The 21,442-nt window shown below is 48.4% G+C and overlaps 1 protein-coding gene across 4 annotated transcripts in view; it reads right to left on the bottom strand.

Annotated features, from left to right (window-relative positions):
• The window catches only part of EPHB2 (EPH receptor B2), a 160,488-nt gene that overhangs the window by 6,059 nt on the left and 132,987 nt on the right, over positions 1-21,442 (bottom strand). The window contains exons 6-15 of one of the 4 annotated variants that reach the window (XM_075191201.1): positions 21,167-21,291; positions 14,307-14,469; positions 13,773-13,881; positions 13,234-13,349; positions 12,436-12,558; positions 11,991-12,238; positions 9,425-9,640; positions 8,058-8,207; positions 7,230-7,423; positions 5,610-5,765 (exon numbers count right to left, since the gene is read on the bottom strand). In XM_075191201.1, the coding sequence (XP_075047302.1) occupies positions 5,610-5,765; positions 7,230-7,423; positions 8,058-8,207; positions 9,425-9,640; positions 11,991-12,238; positions 12,436-12,558; positions 13,234-13,349; positions 13,773-13,881; positions 14,307-14,469; positions 21,167-21,291 (1,600 nt within the window). The remainder of the gene's footprint in view (positions 1-5,609; positions 5,766-7,229; positions 7,424-8,057; positions 8,208-9,424; positions 9,641-11,990; positions 12,239-12,435; positions 12,559-13,233; positions 13,350-13,772; positions 13,882-14,306; positions 14,470-21,166; positions 21,292-21,442) is intronic. The other 3 variants (XM_075191204.1, XM_075191203.1, XM_075191205.1) reach the window with 3 other exon arrangements.

Raw genomic sequence — 21,442 nt, 5'->3', positions numbered from 1 at the left:
GTCTCACTGACACACCAGCATCACATCTGTACCCCCCGCAGGAGGTCAGTCACTGACAGCAGTAACTGTGTCCTGAGAGTCTCACTGACACACCAGCATGACATCTGTACCCCCTGCAGGTCAGTCACTGACAGCAGTAACTGTGCCCTGAGAGTCTCACTGACACACCAGCATGACATCTGTACCCCCCCCAGGAGGTCAGTCACTGACAGCAGTAACTGTGCCCTGAGAGTCTCACTGACACACCAGCATGACATCTGTACCCCCTGCAGGTCAGTCACTGACAGCAGTAACTGTGCCCTGAGAGTCTCACTGACACACCAGCATGGCATCTGTACCCCCCCCAGGAGGTCAGTCACTGACAGCAGTAACTGTGCCCTGAGAGTCTCACTGACACACCAGCATGACATCTGTACCCCCCACAGGAGGTCAGTCACTGACAGCAGTAACTGTACCCCGAGAGTCTCACTGACACACCAGCATCACATCTGTACCCCCCGCAGGAGGTCAGTCACTGACAGCAGTAACTGTGTCCTGAGAGTCTCACTGACACACCAGCATGACATCTGTACCCCCCGCAGGAGGTCAGTCACTGACAGCAGTAACTGTACCCCGAGAGTCTCACTGACACACCAGCATCACATCTGTACCCCCCGCAGGAGGTCAGTCACTGACAGCAGTAACTGTGTCCTGAGAGTCTCACTGACACACCAGCATGACATCTGTACCCCCCACAGGAGGTCAGTCACTGACAGCAGTAACTGTACCCCGAGAGTCTCACTGACACACCAGCATCACATCTGTACCCCCCGCAGGAGGTCAGTCACTGACAGCAGTAACTGTGTCCTGAGAGTCTCACTGACACACCAGCATGACATCTGTACCCCCCGCAGGAGGTCAGTCACTGACAGCAGTAACTGTACCCCGAGAGTCTCACTGACACACCAGCATCACATCTGTACCCCCCGCAGGTCAGTCACTGACAGCAGTAACTGTGCCCTGAGAGTCTCACTGATACACCAGCATCACATCTGTACCCCCCACAGGTCAGTCACTGACAGCAGTAACTGTACCCCGAGAGACTCACTGATACACCAGCATGACATCTGTACCCCCCCCAGGAGGTCAGTCACTGACAGCAGTAACTGTACCCCGAGAGTCTCACTGACACACCAGCATCACATCTGTACCCCCCGCAGGTCAGTCACTGACAGCAGTAACTGTGCCCTGAGAGTCTCACTGACACACCAGCATGACATCTGTACCCCCCGCAGGAGGTCAGTCACTGACAGCAGTAACTGTACCCCGAGAGTCTCACTGACACACCAGCATCACATCTGTACCCCCCACAGGAGGTCAGTCACTGACAGCAGTAACTGTGCCCTGAGAGTCTCACTGACACACCAGCATGACATCTGTACCCCCCACAGGAGGTCAGTCACTGACAGCAGTAACTGTGCCCTGAGAGTCTCACTGATACACCAGCATCACATCTGTACCCCCCGCAGGAGGTCAGTCACTGACAGCAGTAACTGTGCCCTGAGAGTCTCACTGACACACCAGCATCACATCTGTACCCCCCGCAGGTCAGTCACTGACAGCAGTAACTGTGCCCTGAGAGTCTCACTGACACACCAGCATCACATCTGTACCCCCCGCAGGTCAGTCACTGACAGCAGTAACTGTACCCTGAGAGTCTCACTGATACACCAGCATGACATCTGTACCCCCCGCAGGAGGTCAGTCACTGACAGCAGTAACTGTACCCCGAGTGACTCACTGATACACCAGCATCACATCTGTATCCCCCGCAGGAGGTCAGTGACTGACAGCAGTAACTGTGCCCTGAGAGTCTCACTGATACACCAGCATCACATCTGTACCCCCCGCAGGTCAGTCACTGACAGCAGTAACTGTGCCCTGAGAGTCTCACTGACACACCAGCATGACATCTGTACCCCCCGCAGGAGGTCAGTCACTGACAGCAGTAACTGTACCCCGAGAGTCTCACTGACACACCAGCATCACATCTGTACCCCCCACAGGAGGTCAGTCACTGACAGCAGTAACTGTGCCCTGAGAGTCTCACTGACACACCAGCATGACATCTGTACCCCCCCCCAGGTCAGTCACTGACAGCAGTAACTGTACCCCGAGAGTCTCACTGACACACCAGCATCACATCTGTACCCCCCGCAGGAGGTCAGTCACTGACAGCAGTAACTGTGTCCTGAGAGTCTCACTGACACACCAGCATGACATCTGTACCCCCCACAGGAGGTCAGTCACTGACAGCAGTAACTGTACCCCGAGAGTCTCACTGACACACCAGCATCACATCTGTACCCCCCGCAGGAGGTCAGTCACTGACAGCAGTAACTGTGTCCTGAGAGTCTCACTGACACACCAGCATGACATCTGTACCCCCCGCAGGAGGTCAGTCACTGACAGCAGTAACTGTACCCCGAGAGTCTCACTGACACACCAGCATGACATCTGTACCCCCCCCAGGAGGTCAGTCACTGACAGCAGTAACTGTACCCCGAGAGTCTCACTGACACACCAGCATCACATCTGTACCCCCCGCAGGTCAGTCACTGACAGCAGTAACTGTGCCCTGAGAGTCTCACTGACACACCAGCATGACATCTGTACCCCCCGCAGGAGGTCAGTCACTGACAGCAGTAACTGTACCCCGAGAGTCTCACTGACACACCAGCATCACATCTGTACCCCCCACAGGAGGTCAGTCACTGACAGCAGTAACTGTGCCCTGAGAGTCTCACTGACACACCAGCATGACATCTGTACCCCCCACAGGAGGTCAGTCACTGACAGCAGTAACTGTGCCCTGAGAGTCTCACTGATACACCAGCATCACATCTGTACCCCCCGCAGGAGGTCAGTCACTGACAGCAGTAACTGTGCCCTGAGAGTCTCACTGACACACCAGCATCACATCTGTACCCCCCGCAGGTCAGTCACTGACAGCAGTAACTGTGCCCTGAGAGTCTCACTGACACACCAGCATCACATCTGTACCCCCCGCAGGTCAGTCACTGACAGCAGTAACTGTACCCTGAGAGTCTCACTGATACACCAGCATGACATCTGTACCCCCCGCAGGAGGTCAGTCACTGACAGCAGTAACTGTACCCCGAGTGACTCACTGATACACCAGCATGACATCTGTACCCCCCGCAGGAGGTCAGTGACTGACAGCAGTAACTGTGCCCTGAGAGTCTCACTGATACACCAGCATCACATCTGTACCCCCCGCAGGTCAGTCACTGACAGCAGTAACTGTGCCCTGAGAGTCTCACTGACACACCAGCATGACATCTGTACCCCCCGCAGGAGGTCAGTCACTGACAGCAGTAACTGTACCCCGAGAGTCTCACTGACACACCAGCATCACATCTGTACCCCCCACAGGAGGTCAGTCACTGACAGCAGTAACTGTGCCCTGAGAGTCTCACTGACACACCAGCATGACATCTGTACCCCCCACAGGAGGTCAGTCACTGACAGCAGTAACTGTACCCCGAGAGTCTCACTGACACACCAGCATCACATCTGTACCCCCCGCAGGAGGTCAGTCACTGACAGCAGTAACTGTGTCCTGAGAGTCTCACTGACACACCAGCATGACATCTGTACCCCCCACAGGAGGTCAGTCACTGACAGCAGTAACTGTACCCCGAGAGTCTCACTGACACACCAGCATCACATCTGTACCCCCCGCAGGAGGTCAGTCACTGACAGCAGTAACTGTGTCCTGAGAGTCTCACTGACACACCAGCATGACATCTGTACCCCCCACAGGAGGTCAGTCACTGACAGCAGTAACTGTACCCCGAGAGTCTCACTGACACACCAGCATCACATCTGTACCCCCCGCAGGAGGTCAGTCACTGACAGCAGTAACTGTGTCCTGAGAGTCTCACTGACACACCAGCATGACATCTGTACCCCCCACAGGAGGTCAGTCACTGACAGCAGTAACTGTACCCCGAGAGTCTCACTGACACACCAGCATCACATCTGTACCCCCCGCAGGTCAGTCACTGACAGCAGTAACTGTACCCCGAGAGTCTCACTGACACACCAGCATGACATCTGTACCCCCCCCAGGAGGTCAGTCACTGACAGCAGTAACTGTGCCCTGAGAGTCTCACTGACACACCAGCATCACATCTGTACCCCCCGCAGGTTAGCCACTGACAGCAGTAACTGTACCCCGAGAGTCTCACTGACACATCAGCATCACATCTGTACCCCCCGCAGGTCAGCCACTGACAGCAGTAACTGTACCCCGAGAGTCTCACTGACACACCAGCATCACATCTGTACCCCCCGCAGGTCAGTCACTGACAGCAGTAACTGTGTCCTGAGAGTCTCAGCTGCAGACAGCTCCTATAGACACTAAAACCTCCTCCAAATTCCCCTCAATGTATTCAGCGCAGTAATAAGACCGGTGCTCAAAGCCCCTCAAGTTCAGAAGAGCTCTGAGAAGTGTCCTCCAGATGTAAGAGCATCACTGTACCAGGCTGCGAAGGCCACAAGTATCCATTACAAAACAATATACTATAATTCCCTGCTATTACACAAATAGTACAGTAATATATGGACTAGTGATGTACAGGTTACTGATACTGTAGTTATATTATACAGGATCGGGTGTAATACTACAAGTGCTCACAGCCTAGGCTGACATTGGTAAGTTTGGGAGGACGAACAGTGTGGGGTTCCTTAGAAACAGGCTTCTAGCAGCTCTAGGTTAGGGCTTGTGACACTATTTGGAAACCCGCAGAGTAGGGTCCCCAGGCACCGACCAAAAACCAACGCTACGCGCTCGCAGCCAAAAAGTCGTTTATTAAAAAACTAAGATTATTATAATTTAGTTTATTTATTATTTATATTTTATAAATAAAGTTATCAAAAAAACCCCCAAAACAAAGTTATTAAGTAACTTGTACGAGCACCAAATATCCATATAGGTCAGTATATTGTAACTATACGTACACACAGCAAGTACGTGAGAGCGTCCTTACTGAACTAGGCCAATGTGGGATCGCCCCTAACCTCCCCCGTTCCACCTCTGTAAGCGTAAGAAGCGCCAGCAGATTCCTGCACATGCAGTGACGGGAATGCGGATGTCATGCAACAAAGAGGCTCTTCACATTGGTCACAGAGAGCCCATGTGACCAGGCGGTTCACATGCAGGAAGATACAATGTGTGGGTGTCCTCTTGTTTCTAGACTTTCCTTCATTTTATATCAATTTTTATGGTAGTTGAAAAATGTAGAATGGGAGTTTGATTTGTGTTTATAGCCGATAAAACAAGGCACAACAGGATCACAGAAAATGATTTCTCTTCTAAGGTAAATTGTGCCAGTAAGGAGAAGTGGCTCAGTGGATAAGGGTGCCAACTATATGACATCCTCCGTTTCTCTGGATAAGTCTTTGTCTCTTGGTGTCCCAGCACCAGAGCTTAGATAAGTTGTATGTGCAAAAAACCATAAATAACAATACGGAAATGTAGTCCTCAAGCGGAGATTTCCCCATACCCAGACCATTAAATCCCTCACTGATTGGCTAATACTTACTCCATGATCATTTGTGATACGACATCAAAGGAGGTGAAGCCGGCGTTGGCAAAGCTTTCTTTGTATTGGCCCATTTTAATGGCGTCCAGCCATTCATCTACCGTGTTGAAGCTGGTGTAATCCGGAACTGTGCGGTCCAGTAGCGGAAGATTGACTCTATAAGAGATAGAATCTCTACATGAATACGTCCCATATTGTTACAGTTACCCTACCAAGCTTGATTAGAGACTGCCCCAGCCATCAAATATATAAATATCACCTCTTTATTACAGCCTACTTCCAAGCACTCTGGTATTCCTCCCGCCTATACCACTCATGCCGATACGTCCTCCCACCCCCCATGCTCCCGCCTATACCACTCATGCCGATACGTCCTCCCACCCCCCCTGCTCCCGCCTATACCACTTATGCCGATACGTCCTCCCACCCCCCCTGCTCCCGCCTATACCACTCATGCCGATACGTCCTCCCACCCCCCCTGCTCCCGCCTATACCACTCATGCCGATACGTCCTCCCACCCCCCCTGCTCCCGCCTGTACCACTCATGCCGATACGTCCTCCCACCCCCCCTGCTCCCGCCTATACCACTCATGCCGATACGTCCTCCCGCCTATACCACTCATGCCGATACGTCCTCCCACCCCCCCTGCTCCCGCCTATACCACTCATGCCGATACGTCCTCACACCTCCCCTGCTCCCGCCTATACCACTCATGCCGATACGTCCTCACACTCCCCCTGCTCCCGCCTGTACCACTCATGCCGATACGTCCTCCCACCCCCCCTGCTCCCGCCTATACCACTCATGCCGATACGTCCTCCCGCCTATACCACTCATGCCGATACGTCCTCCCGCCTATACCACTCATGCCGATACGTCCTCCCACCCCCCCTGCTCCCGCCTATACCACTCATGCCGATACGTCCTCCCACCCCCCCTGCTCCCACCTATACCACTCATGCCGATACATCCTCCCACCCCCCTGCTCCCGCCTATACCACTCATGCCGATACGTCCTTCCAGCCCCCCTGCTCCCGCCTATACCACTCATGCCGATACGTCCTTCCAGCCCCCCTGCTCCCGCCTATACCACTCATGCCGATACGTCCTTCCAGCCCCCCTGCTCCCGCCTATACCACTCATGCCGATACGTCCTCCCACCCCCCTGCTCCCGCCTATACCACTCATGCCGATACGTCCTCCCACCCCCCCTGCTCCCGTCTATACCACTCATGCCGATACGTCCTCCCACCCCCCCTGCTCCCGTCTGTACCGCTCATGCCGATACGTCCTCCCACCCCCCTGCTCCCGCCTATACCACTCATGCCGATACGTCCTCACACCTCCCCTGCTCCCGCCTATACCACTCATGCCGATACGTCCTCCCACCCCCCCTGCTCCACTCAAGCCGATACGTCCTCACACCTCCCCTGCTCCCGCCGTTTCTACTACACGCATATAACCTACACCATGTTCTACTACACGAGTATACCCTGCACTACATCATGTATACCATACTAAATACATATTCACATAAGTTAACCAGTGACCCAGGTTCACACAGCAGACGTGACTCTCTGCATACATGTTCTGGATCTGTGTACAAAGCTCCACGTACCCAGACAAGAGCGGGGCCACAGCTTTCAAACTGTTGGGGTTACGGATCATCTTGTCCAAAGTGTTAACTATTTGCCCAAATTTAGGCCGGTGATTGCGATCCTTTTGCCAACAGTCCAGCATTAGTTGGTGGAGCGCGTTGGGGCAATCCATTGGTGGGGGAAGGCGATAATCCTGTTCAATGGCGTTTATAACCTGGAACATAACAGACATTTTAATAACAAGATGGCGGCTGAAGCGCATTTTATCCAGTCTCTGTGTCACAACATTTAGGCAGCAGTCAGAGCAGGCTTGTGGCCTGGAGACGTCTGGTGTTATATTACTATTATATAAAGGACTAAACGTCATGGGATAATTACAGCTGCTCTTCTTATTATAACGTGTATCACAGGTCAGCGGATCAGTCTGATCGCAGCCGGTGCTGCCATTTGTAAGACTGCCAATCCGTTTAATAGGATTTTCAGTCTCTGGTAGGTTTTAATTTGTGAACAATAAGATCATTAGGAGAACTCAGCAGGAGGTACATGGACCTCTTCCTATTATTCAGGCTTTCTATGTACCTGACACCTCAAGGTCATCATGTTAATTAGCGATGAATGGACCAAGATCAATGCTGTATTATTTAATTTGAGGGGAACAGACACAGATAGAGTTTAATTAAGTCACCAAAGGGCAATTAATACAACTACTGTCCAAATTAAATTGATCCTAATCTTTTATGGTTCAGTCCCCAATATAATAGTTTTGCTATAACCCCACCACCCCCACCAACGCTCCCCTACTCTACGTACTAACGGTATGAGGCCCAGCTGCTGGAGTACCCGCTTACATCTTGGTTAGTCATGTCCCAGTAGGGTCTCTCTCCATAAGACATCACCTCCCACATTACAATGCCGTAGCTCCAGACGTCACTGGCAGAGGTAAACTTTCTGTACTGGATTGCTTCTGGCGCGGTCCAACGGATGGGAATCTTTCCGCCCTGTAATAAAGAGACGTGACATAAAGTACATATAATGCGCGTTTCTTTTTCACTCTCAACCAACAATTTAACAGTTCAACATTTCACCTAATATCCATAGTCACAGCTCTAAATGAAAGGCCGTCCTCACTCTGCGATTCCACGGCACAGAGTGGACGTCCGGAGAAAATAGTCTGAGAGACTTGCACACAGAATCAGCGCTTGTAGAACAGCAGCTGTGTTGGCCTAAGACCCCGCTAACTCTCTGTGACTGCCCCAATACCTTATGGGGAACCAACATACACTGACGCTCCGTCCTCAGACGCTGATTAATTAGAGACACAATTACATTGCGATGACAGAGAGGCTCAAACTCGCGGAGAAATGAAAATTCTCTGGGTTTGAGGGGAGGGGTGAGGGGGTCCCTTCATAGAGGGAGACACAGAGTTCCCTACAGGAGCTGCCACTTCAGACATGAACTAGGTGAATGGGAAAGGTGGAGCCGGGGAGTCATCAGTAAAGTATGTGGAATTCCTTTCATCTATTCATAGATGTTCTCGATGGAGAGATGTCCGTGGATTACTGAAATATCACAGGTCAACGTGTTATAGGAGGCCCTCTGCTTTATTAGATGGGGAGCAGAGCAGGGTGATCCACAGGCTTATTATACAGTCATGTACATATACTGCATAGGCCAAGACAATTGGAGGGAAGAAATGTTGCCTGAAGAGCTTACAATCTAGAAAGGAAAAGGATACTAATGCATAAAACTTGATCTGTGTATTGTGTTATATGGGAGTCAGACAGGACAAATGGGGCAGTTTACTCTGTGCCAATCCCAGCGCCAGGCAGGAGCTGGGGCTCCGTTGTAACGGCTGCAGGAAGGTTAATCTGGAATTTAGCCGACAGCCAGGGAAGTTGAACAAGCTGTGGAGACACAAGACTTAGAGTTTCCTCATACTCCGGGAACATAACCCAGGGTCAGATTTCTCCTGGAATGTCACTGCTTATATCGCTCTGTGTTACCGAGATGTTGGCAGTTAATGGCATGTGAACAGAGGATGAGATCTTATTTGTAAATAAAGATAATTCATGTACACGCACTGGGCACTGCACATGACAACATACAAAGACCCTCCCGGTGCGTGCTGATGAATATCTCTGTATCTGCATTCCAGAATGGACCATAAACTTTATTACAGGTGACTCCTGTATGGGATGAGGGGTTTAATACTCACCAGAGCGCTGGTGTAGGTGGGGTCTGATGTATCATCCTCCAGGAAGCGGGACAGGCCGAAATCAGACACTTTACACACCAGATTACTGTTCACCAGGATGTTACGAGCGGCTAAGTCCCGGTGGACATAGTTCATATCTGCCAAGTATTTCATTCCCGCAGCGATGCCCCTCAGCATACCCACCAACTGGATGACGGTAAACTGCCCATCGTTTTGCTGCAGAGAAAGGAGTTTTACTTTGTGAGCGAGACAAACAGGACTGGATATGGTGCATATACAACCAGCATTGTATACCTGTTACACTGAGCTATCGCGGAATGATCTCCGCTATACTTACTGGGACCGGTTACACTGTACTTACTGGGACCGGTTACACTGTACTTACTGGGACCAGTTACACTGTACTTACTGGGACCAGTTACACTGTACTTACTGGGACTGGTTACATTGTACTTACTGGGACTGGTTACATTGTACTTACTGGGACTGGTTACATTGTACTTACTGGGACTGGTTACATTGTACTTACTGGGACTGGTTACACTGTGCTATCTGAGTGATCACGGCTGCACTTACTGGGACTGGTTACACTGTGCTATCTGAGTGATCTCGGCTGTACTTACTGGGACCAGTTACACTGTGCTATCTGAGTGATCTCGGCTGTACTTACTGGGACTGGTTACACTGTGCTATCTGAGTGATCTCGGCTGTACTTACTGGGACTGGTTACACTGTACTTACTGGGACTGGTTACATTGTGCTATCTGAGTGATCTTGGCTGTACTTACTGGGACCAGTTACACTGTGCTATCTGAGTGATCACGGCTGCACTTACTGGGACTGGTTACACTGTGCTATCTGAGTGATCTCGGCTGTACTTACTGGGACCAGTTACACTGTGCTATCTGAGTGATCTCGGCTGTACTTACTGGGACTGGTTACACTGTGCTATCTGAGTGATCTCGGCTGTACTTACTGGGACTGGTTACACTGTACTTACTGGGACTGGTTACATTGTGCTATCTGAGTGATCTCGGCTGTACTTACTGGGACCAGTTACACTGTATTTACTGGGACTGGTTACATTGTGCTATCTGAGTGATCTCGGCTGTACTTACTGGGACCAGTTACACTGTACTTACTGGGACTGGTTACACTGTGCTATCTGAGTGATCACGGCTGTACTTACTGGGACCAGTTACACTGTACTTACTGGGACTGGTTACACTGTGCTATCTGAGTGATCTTGGCTGTACTTACTGGGACCAGTTACACTGTGCTATCTGAGTGATCACGGCTGTACTTACTGGGACTGGTTACACTGTGCTATCTGAGTGATCACGGCTGTACTTACTGGGACCAGTTACACTGTACTTACTGGGACTGGTTACACTGTGCTATCTGAGTGATCTCGGCTGTACTTACTGGGACCAGTTACACTGTGCTATCTGAGTGATCTCGGCTGTACTTACTGGGACTGGTTACACTGTGCTATCTGAGTGATCTTGGCTGTACTTACTGGGACCAGTTACACTGTACTTACTGGGACTGGTTACACTGTGCTATCTGAGTGATCTTGGCTGTACTTACTGGGACCAGTTACACTGTGCTATCTGAGTGATCACGACTGTACTTACTGGGACTGGTTACACTGTGCTATCTGAGTGATCACGGCTGTACTTACTGGGACCAGTTACACTGTACTTACTGGGACTGGTTACACTGTGCTATCTGAGTGATCTTGGCTGTACTTACTGGGACCAGTTACACTGTGCTATCTGAGTGTTCACGACTGTACTTACTGGGACTGGTTACACTGTGCTATCTGAGTGATCTCGGCTGTACTTACTGGGACCAGTTACACTGTACTTACTGGGACTGGGTACACTGTGCTATCTGAGTGATCACGGCTGTACTTACTGGGACCAGTTACACTGTACTTACTGGGACTGGTTACACTGTGCTATCTGAGTGATCACGGCTGTACTTACTGGGACTGGTTACACTGTGCTATCTGAGTGATCTCGGCTGTACTTACTGGGACCAGTTACACTGTGCTATCTGAGTGATCTCGGCTGTACTTACTGGGACTGGTTACACTGTGCTATCTGAGTGATCTCGGCTGTACTTACTGGGACCAGTTACACTGTGCTATCTGAGTGATCTCGGCTGTACTTACTGGGACTGGTTACACTGTGCTATCTGAGTGATCTCGGCTGTACTTACTGGGACTGGTTACACTGTGCTATCTGAGTGATCACGGCTGTACTTACTGGGACTGGTTACACTGTGCTATCTGAGTGATCTCGGCTGTACTTACTGGGACCAGTTACACTGTGCTATCTGAGTGATCTCGGCTGTACTTACTGGGACTGGTTACACTGTGCTATCTGAGTGATCTTGGCTGTACTTACTGGGACCAGTTACACTGCTTTTGATCTTGAGTTTGCTCACTGGAACCAGGTGCAATGCTCTGCAAAAGCTACATTGATTTTATTATTGGAACTAGATACTTATTTAATACCTTGCAAAAGTGTCTCTAAACAAACATCTTTCAGTCTCGTACCCGTAGGAAGGAGTCCAATGACCCATTTTCCATGAACTCTGTAATGATCATCACAGGTGAGCTCTTGGTAACCACTCCTTCCAGATGGATGACATTGGGGTGATCAAACTGTCCCATGATGCTGGCCTCACTGAGGAAGTCTCTCCTCTGCTTCTCTGTATACCCCGACTTTAAGGTCTTAATTGCCACAAACATCTCTCTTTTGCCTGGAAGCTTCAAATGCCCACTGCAAACTTCACCAAATTCCCCTATGGAAAACAAAGTGAAGATAGAGTTCTAGAGGTCTCGAGTTCCACCGACCACCTTCTGCCTATGGACCACAAACATGTCCAATAATCTCCCACTACTAGTGAGGAATGAATTAAGTATGAGAACATCCCCCCCCTACACTCCTTTGAATCTCATTCATCTTACAAGTGTATAACACATACAAGTCGGTTCTTACCTGCACCAATCACCTGCTCAATTTTCACACAGGAAATGTCAATTTCTTTGGCAAATTCTCGTACGGCCTCATTGGGATCCTCATAAGTAAAAGGATCTATGTAAATTTTCATCCCTGGTGTCACTGCGGCGGGAAAAGAAGAACTGAGAAACTCCGAAATTAGACGCGCAAGAAGGAAACGGATGAGAAGAGTGAATGACAAATAAGGAAACGGAGGAGGAGACAGGGTGACCAATAAGGAAACGGAGGAGGAGAGTGAATGACAAATAAGGAAACGGAGGAGGAGATGGGGGTGACCAATAAGGAAACTAAAAAGAGGTGGAGGGTTGATGAGAACACAATGAATAGAAGAGAAGGATGAAGGGAAATTATCGGAACTGGTGTAAGAATGAATGGCACAATAATGAAGGCTTGGGCAATGGGGGTGGTGGGGGGTCTACTGATCTGACTAATAAAGGCTGTCATTATTGATGGAAACCATCGCTTAGATATGATGGTTGCATTGATAACTAGGTAGAAAAAATTCTATAGACAAATGTGTTCTACTTTCTGAGTTATCTTATTACCAATCATGGAGCTTTTAGAAACACAATTACTTTGTCTATCTGATAAAAGAACTGTAAAGGTAGAACATATGTTATATGGGGAATTTGTCACATAATATTTGTAGAACAGTGATTGCCGTCTGGGGAGGGTATATTATAAAGGATGGAGGAATGCGGGACATTTCAGGCGACGGATGGTTTTATGGCTTTGTGAATACATTACAACTTTAAGGGAACAAATTAACCAACAAACCAACGAGAGAACGAGCCCCCAGAACTGGTGAAGGCAGGCGGTACGTACTGTGACCACTGGTATAATGCTGCAGTTTGTCGGTGTACTCAGAGTCGGCCCTTTCAAAGCCTCGTCTTCTAGAAAGAATACAAACAGCACTTAACCTGGGTATCGACAACTACTACACCCAGCAGACAATGACATCGGCAGAGAACTGACATTTTAACGGTCCAAGCTGCATTTTTATCTTAAAATAAAAACCAACAGAAAATGTGAAGATTCCGAATGTCTTTATCTGATTATTAGACGATCTGTAACTCGTTTAGGATATTACACATCATACATTAATCAGTCTATCACAAGAGACAATAAATTAAGTAAGTAAATCTACGTGTTTAGTGATTATGTCCAGCGCTAAGGAATACTTTAGCTCGGTATACAGATTAATAATGTTGAGGGATATTTTCACAAATGGTAGAATTTAGGAGTATTTGGGGGATCAGATACTTTCCATCCCTATATTAATAGTCAGCCACAGTGACCACTCCGCGCTACACTACCTGTTGCAGACGATGATAATGACCACCAGGGCGATGAGGAAGACGAGACCAGCGGCTGAGGAGCCGATAATTAGCGGGAGCTTCTCCTGGAAACTGCTCTGATATTCAGCTGTAAGGAGACAGAGAACAAATATTTATCATCCCGCGTCTTGTGTCACATGAGACATCTGCACCGTTACTAGACACGTAGCGGCCCCTGCAGGGTGACCGAACCTTTCTTTTGACCGGCCGGGTAGAGACTGCAGAACCCGGCAAAGTCTTCTCCTATATACTTATCAGTGTTCTCTGATGGCCTGATATACATATATAAAGGTTTCAATACCTTGATAAATCCTTTCTGTGCTGATGCCCATTTTCTGGAACACACTGAACAGACCATAGACTAGTGGTGGGCAAAATACCTCACAAGTGGGCCCTGGGCTGTCAAAGGGCCACAGAGCACATTTGTGCTTAAGCACTGGATTGAGTGAAGTGTATAAAGCGAATCAGTTTCCCAGTAGTGACGCTTCTAACAGGTAACTCGTGGGCGCTCACCTTCCGTCATGGTCTGGAAGTACATCTTGCCGCTGTACCTGCCGTAGCCGGCCACCGTCCGCGCCCTGACCTGGAAGACGTATATAGTACCAGCTTTCAGGCCAGGCACAACCACAGTGTTGGTTTGACTTTTTACCACGGATGAGTTATGTTCCGTCAGGTCCTGTAAATGTAGAAGATGGAGAGATTTAGACGCTTTCCAGCGGGCGTCGGACGCAGAACATTAAATGTAAAGAATATAACATATAAAAATGTAACCAGAAGAATTCACTGAGACTTAATTTACATCACCCCGACATGAATATATTTCTCTCTCTCTGTATGTGAGTCCTGTGTTTGCTGTAATTACACTTGTTTTCAGCCGTATCATTTGCACCCACTACAGGGCAGTGTAAGTGTTGACGGACACATCATAGTTGTTGCTTTAAAGTTACATGAATACGTGTCGGGAGCTACCACAGAACAGCTATATACAAGCATTGTATGTACACTACGCATTGAAAGCATTTTCATTTATGTAATTTAATGTAAAAAAAAAATATTATTTCAAGATAAAATAAAAGTTTAATGCGTTCTGATGTGACCTTATATTGTACATACACACGCGTGTATCCTGCACTCTATTCTGTCTGTCCATATACGGCAAGTAACTTTTAGGAAGAGCGCATTACACCCAGATTGGGTGTAGAACTACTCTCAAGTTCCGCATTCTTTTTAAACAACTTGCATGCAAGTAGCATTCGGACATGAATCTGTCCAAAGTTTCTTTCCTCCATCTACTGAATACATCTATATATCTGTTCATTCTGTAGAGCATTTATGAGGTCAGACACTGATGTTGGACGAGAAGACCTGGCTCACAATCTCCGTTCCAGCTCATCCCAAAGGTGATCGATGGGGTTGAGGTCAGGGCTCTGTGTGGGCCAGTAAAGTTCTTCCACACTGAACTCATCAAACCATGTCCTTGAGTCCTTGCTGTGTGCACTGGGGCACAGTCATGTTGGAATAGAAAAGGGCCTTCTCCAAACTGGTGTCACAAAGTTGGAAGCATAATATTGTCCAAAATAACTTGGTATGCTGAAGCATTAAGATTGTCCTTCACTGGAGGTAAGGGGCCTAGCCCAAACCCTGAATAACAGCCCCATACCACTATCCCTCCTCCACCAAACTTCACAGTTGGCATAATGCAGTCAGGCAGGTAACGCAGTATCCGCCAAACCCAGAGTCGCCCATCTGTCTGCCAAACACAGAAACGTGATTCGTCACTGCACAGAACATGTTTCCACTGCTCCACAGTCCAGTGTCAGTGTGCTTTACACCACTCCATCCCACGCTTGGCATTGGTCTTGGTGATGTGAGGCTGCATGCAGCTGCTCGGCCATGGAAACCCATTCCATTAATCTCCCGCTGCACAGTTTTTGTGCTTACATTAATGGAAGTTCAGAACTCTTCAGCTATGGAATCAGCAGATCGTTGGCGACTTTTACGCACCATGCGCCTTAGCAGTCGCTGACCCCGCTGTGATTTTACGTGGTCTTCTGCTTCGTGGCTGAGTTGCTGTTGTTCCACTTTCTAATAATATCACTTACAGCCGACCGTGGAATATCCAGCAGGGATGAAATTTCACGAACCGTCTTACTGTAAAGGTGTCATCCTATCACAGTACCGCACATCCTATCACAGTACCACGCATCCTATCACAGTGCCACGCATCCTATCACAGTGCCACACATCCTATCACAGTACCACACATCCTATCACAGTACCACACATCCTATCACAGTACCACACATCCTATCACAGTACCACACATCCTATCACAGTACCACACATCCTATCACAGTACCACACATCCTATCACAGTGCCACACATCCTATCACAGTATCGCACATCCTATCACAGTACCGCACATCCTATCACAGTACCGCACATCCTATCACAGTACCGCACATCCTATCACAGTGCCGCGCATCCTATCACAGTGCCACGCATCCTATCACAGTGCCACGCATCCTATCACAGTACCACACATCCTATCACAGTACCACACATCCTATCACAGTACCACACATCCTATCACAGCACCGCACATCCTATCACAGTGTCACACATCCTATCACAGTATCACACATCCTATCACAGTACCACACATCCTATCACAGTACCACACATCCTATCACAGTACCACACATCCTATCACAGTACCACACATCCTATCACAGTACCACACATCCTATCACAGTACCACACATCCTATCACAGTACCACACATCCTATCACAGTACCACACATCCTATCACAGTACCACACATCCTATCACAGTACCACACATCCTATCACAGTACCACACATCCTATCACAGTACCACACATCCTATCACAGTATCACACATCCTATCACAGCACCGCACATCCTATCACAGCACCGCACATCCTATCACAGCACCGCACATCCTATCACAGTACCACACATCCTATCACAGTACCACACATCCTATCACAGTACCACACATCCTATCACAGTACCACACATCCTATCACAGTACCACACATCCTATCACAGTACCACACATCCTATCACAGTGCCACACATCCTATCACAGTGCCACACATCCTATCACAGTACCACACATCCTATCACAGTACCACACATCCTATCACAGTACCACACATCCTATCACAGTACCACACATCCTATCACAGTACCACACATCCTATCACAGTACCACACATCCTATCACAGTACCACACATCCTATCACAGTACCACACATCCTATCACAGTACCACACATCCTATCACAGTGCCACACATCCTATCACAGTGCCGCACATACTCTCATAGTCCTGCACTTATTGATCATTCTTGGCACAGAAAGTCTATCTACATGCGTGTTTATGAAAAACATGAAACAGGCACGGGGAAGGCATGAAAATAAGGCTTATTAACCCCTGTAGTGCCAGGTGACACGCCGTACAAGATGACAATGAGAAAAGCAGCTTTCCCCAACTAAATCCTTTAGAATAATATTTAAACAGGTGTCTGGGAAGTCATGCGGAAAACATGGGTCTGTAAGAACAGGTCGGCAACACCCCGGGGCATCAGGTGGGTGCGGAACATTCCTTCCTCTGGGTGAGAAAGTCGTCTGAGGGTCAGGTCAGCTGATACACTGATTAGAAGAGACAGGGAACAGCCACCAATCATATTTTCTCTAACAAAAAATTGTCTTTATTATAATTAGTATTAATGTTGTTTAAGGATAAAATGGTTTTAATTGAATTTCTGTATTTCAGTAAATATAAAGATAGGGCGAGTGGGCGAAAATGTCCGGGTGGGGGTCAGTGGTGGGGGTCACTGTACACATCGTGCCTTACAGTTCCCATATTAATAATTAATAACTGGTCGTTGCTACAGACGGAATGACGTGCGAGGCAGCAGAACGTGATTTATAAATATATAACAATGAGAGGAGGAAACGGATAATACATTGATATAAAACTAACACAGATAAGCCTTCACCATCAGACAAAATTCGGAATCGCGCTTGTTAGTTGGACTGGAATGAATTGGGAATTGATGATCTCAAACTTGTATCCAGGGGTTTCTTTCTATAGAAGCGGGCTGTGTTGGGTCACTCTATTTGGCATGGGATAAGTCCGGGTCATCGCCCAGTAGATGTGCACATTCTCCTGCGCAGGTTACAGAATACGGAGACAAACACCTTCACGTTACATTGGTTACGACAGGAAAGCAGCACGGAGCAGCCTCCAGGTCACCGGCTGCCAGCGCCATCTCTACTGCAAGGCGCCGAGAACATTAAATCAATGCAGCGATTCCCCAATGCGACCGCAGCGATGCGTGGTCATGCCTTGTTCACATATGTATGGCCGCGACTTTTGTGATGATTCTTAGGTCATCTCTTCTTAGGTAAAAAGCCTGGGAGAGGGGAGGAACTGGACGGAACACAATCTGTATGTCCTTGCGTTGCCTGATATACATATATAAAGGTTTCTATACCTTGACAAATCCTTTCTATGCTGATGGCCCATTTTCTGGAACACACTGAACAGACCACAGACCAGTGGTGGGCAAAATACCTCACAAGTGGGCCCTGGGCTGTCAAAGGGCCACAGAGCACATTTGTGCTTAAGCACTGGATTGAGTGAAGTGTATAAAGCGATTCAGTTTCCCAGTAGTGACGCTTCTAACAGGTAACTCGTGGGCGCTCACCTTCCGTCATGGTCTGGAAGTACATCTTGCCGCTGTACCTGCCGTAGCCGGCCACCGTCCGCGCCCTGACCTGGAAGACGTATATAGTACCAGCTTCAGGCCAGGCACAACCACAGTGATGGTTGGAATAGAACAGAACACAATCTGTATGTCCTTGTGTTGCTCAGATTGTCTATCTTCAGATGGCAGGTAACACAGAGCTGGTTGTACTCGGCAGACCTGGCTTAATCATTACTGTTAATGTCTTAGTATTAGTGACCTAGATAATCTCTGATAGATGAGAAGTGGTTCATCATTAATGACCTGGCACCTGTGAATTCACCATTAATCAGTAGTGTACGTGCCCTGGTAGACGGGAAGGGGTTAATTATTGATGTGCCCTTGTAGGCAGTATAGAATGATTAACCATTGCTGGGAATTTTCTGGTAATAGGGAACAGTTTAGTTATTTTGTGTATCGCTCGGTCATGGGGAATATATCAGTCTATAACTTGGCTCTACGTCCCAAATACTGTGAAGAAAACCCTATTGGGGCTGACGCTGAGCTAGACATACGCCAGATTGCATACCACAAAATACGCATACTGTGCGCATGCCCACAGAACAAGCCGCGCACATACGCAGATTTGCTTGTTGCCTGCGACTGGAGAGAGGCGGGGAGGTCTGATCCACACCGGGTGTCTGTGTAACTGCGTACAGACGCAGACCCACACGGAAACGCAGATATGTCTGTCAGTATTAACGGAGTATGCACGTTGCTAATGATCGCTGCTCACCTCAGATGCTGATAGGTGCTTTCTTTATTGCTTATGTATAGATTATGATTCTGTGAGCACATTTTATCTAGATTTTATTTATTTTACTTGCACACGAAAAGAAAGTTATACTTGCTGGGGATTTTGCTTCATTTCAATCCAAGCAATCAGCGCATAGGTATTTAGTTATCAAAACAAACGTTTATAAGATTGGGTGTGAACGTATCTGATGTACACCTGACGGAAACCTGGTGCAGAGCAGCACACATCTGATGTACACCTGACGGAAACCTGGTGCAGAGCAGCACACATCTGATGTACACCTGACGGAAACCTGGTGCAGAGCAGCACACATCTGATGTACACCTGACGGAAACCTGGTGCAGAGCAGCACACATCTGATGTACACCTGACGGAAACCTGGTGCAGAGCAGCACACATCTGATGTACACCTGACGGAAACCTGGTGCAGAGCAGCACACATCTGATGTACACCTGACAGAAACCTGGTGCAGAGCAGCACACATCTGATGTACACCTGACGGAAACCTGGTGCAGAGCAGCACACATCTGATGTACACCTGACGGAAACCTGGTGCAGAGCCACACACTACTGATGTACACCTGACGGAAACCTGGTGCAGAGCAGCACACATCTGATGTACACCTGACGGAAACCTGGTGCAGAGCCACACACTACTGATGTACACCTGACGGAAACCTGGTGCAGAGCAGCACACATCTGATGTACACCTGACAGAAACCTGGTGCAGAGCAGCACACATCTGATCATTCCTCCACATTTGCATATTAGTGCAATTTTTGGACACAAATACATTTAAATTCAGCATTTGTTCGATTGTGCAAGTGTGACCTACTTCCTGTGTGAAATGAATTGTGTTCTGCTTCTTTGTTGACAATTACAGATCTGTCGATCTCCTTCCCTACCCCTATAAACAATACTGGCTATATTAATATTACTAATACTAACATTAGCAAATAACCCCTTTCATATTGTTCCACTTCTGTGTGGTTCTACCCTCTCTAGCTCCTGCGTTCTACTTCTGGGTGTATATCCCATTCCTCCCTACAGTGTTCTACTTCTGGGTGCATATCCCATTCCTCACTACAGTGTTCTACTTCTGGGTGTATATCCCATTCCTCACTACAGTGTTCTACTTCTGGGTGTATATCCCATTCCTCACTACAGTGTTCTACTTCTGGGTGTATATCCCATTCCTCACTACAGTGTTCTGCCTCTCGCTCCCATGTCCTACTTCTCAGTGTTTCTCTCACTTGCATAATCTTCTTCCGGGTGTTTCTACACTCTCTTGCACGTTCGTACGTTCTTCTTCAGGGTGTTTCTGCCTCTAGCTCCCACTTTCTACTTCTGGGTGTTTCTGCCTCTAGGTCCCATGTTCTACTTCAGGGTCTTCTGCCCTCTTTCGTGCCCATGTTTTACTTCTGGGTGTTTCTACTGTCTCTTGCTCCCACTTTTCAATTCTGGGTGTTTCTGCCTCTGGCTCCCATGTTCTACTTCTGGATGTGTTCTACCCTCTCTCGCTCCTGCATTCTTCTTCTGGGTGTTTCTACCGTCTCTCACGCACATATTCTACTTCTGGTTGTATGTCCTATCTCTCGCTCCCATGTTCTACTTCTAGATGTTTCTACCCTCTCTCACTCCTGTGTTCTACTTCTGGGTGTTCCTGCCTTCTCGCTCTCATCTTCTACTTTTGGGTATTTCTGCCCTCTCTCCCTCCCATGTGCTGTAGTCAGAAAGGGGGTAATTGTTCTCTCAGTGTAGGGTAGGGGCCGGGGACCAGTGTTTCCCTATGATCAGCATGACACTGAAACCATGTATTTGGCTGGTTACCCACCTTTTCATAGTACAGGAGCTCATAGTCCAGGATGACCCCATTGGGCTGGTCTGGCTGTGACCATGACAGTGTGATACTGTCCACGGAACGGCTCACCTGGTGCATTATTGAGACACTGGACGGAGCTGGAAGATAAACAAGAAACAGATGATATAATAAATAGACGCTCCACTGACAGGAACACTCAGAAATAGGCTGATGCATTTTCTGGCGGTTACTGGAGCGGAAAGTTCACCTCTCCCAGTGATGGCCCCTGACAGTCCTGTCTCCAGCTCT

This window comes from Mixophyes fleayi, chromosome 11, assembly GCF_038048845.1.
Source record: "Mixophyes fleayi isolate aMixFle1 chromosome 11, aMixFle1.hap1, whole genome shotgun sequence".
NCBI classification, from domain to species: domain Eukaryota; kingdom Metazoa; phylum Chordata; class Amphibia; order Anura; family Limnodynastidae; genus Mixophyes; species Mixophyes fleayi.
Note: the sequence above shows the minus strand (reverse complement) of the source record. Positions and strands in the feature narration are given on the sequence as shown.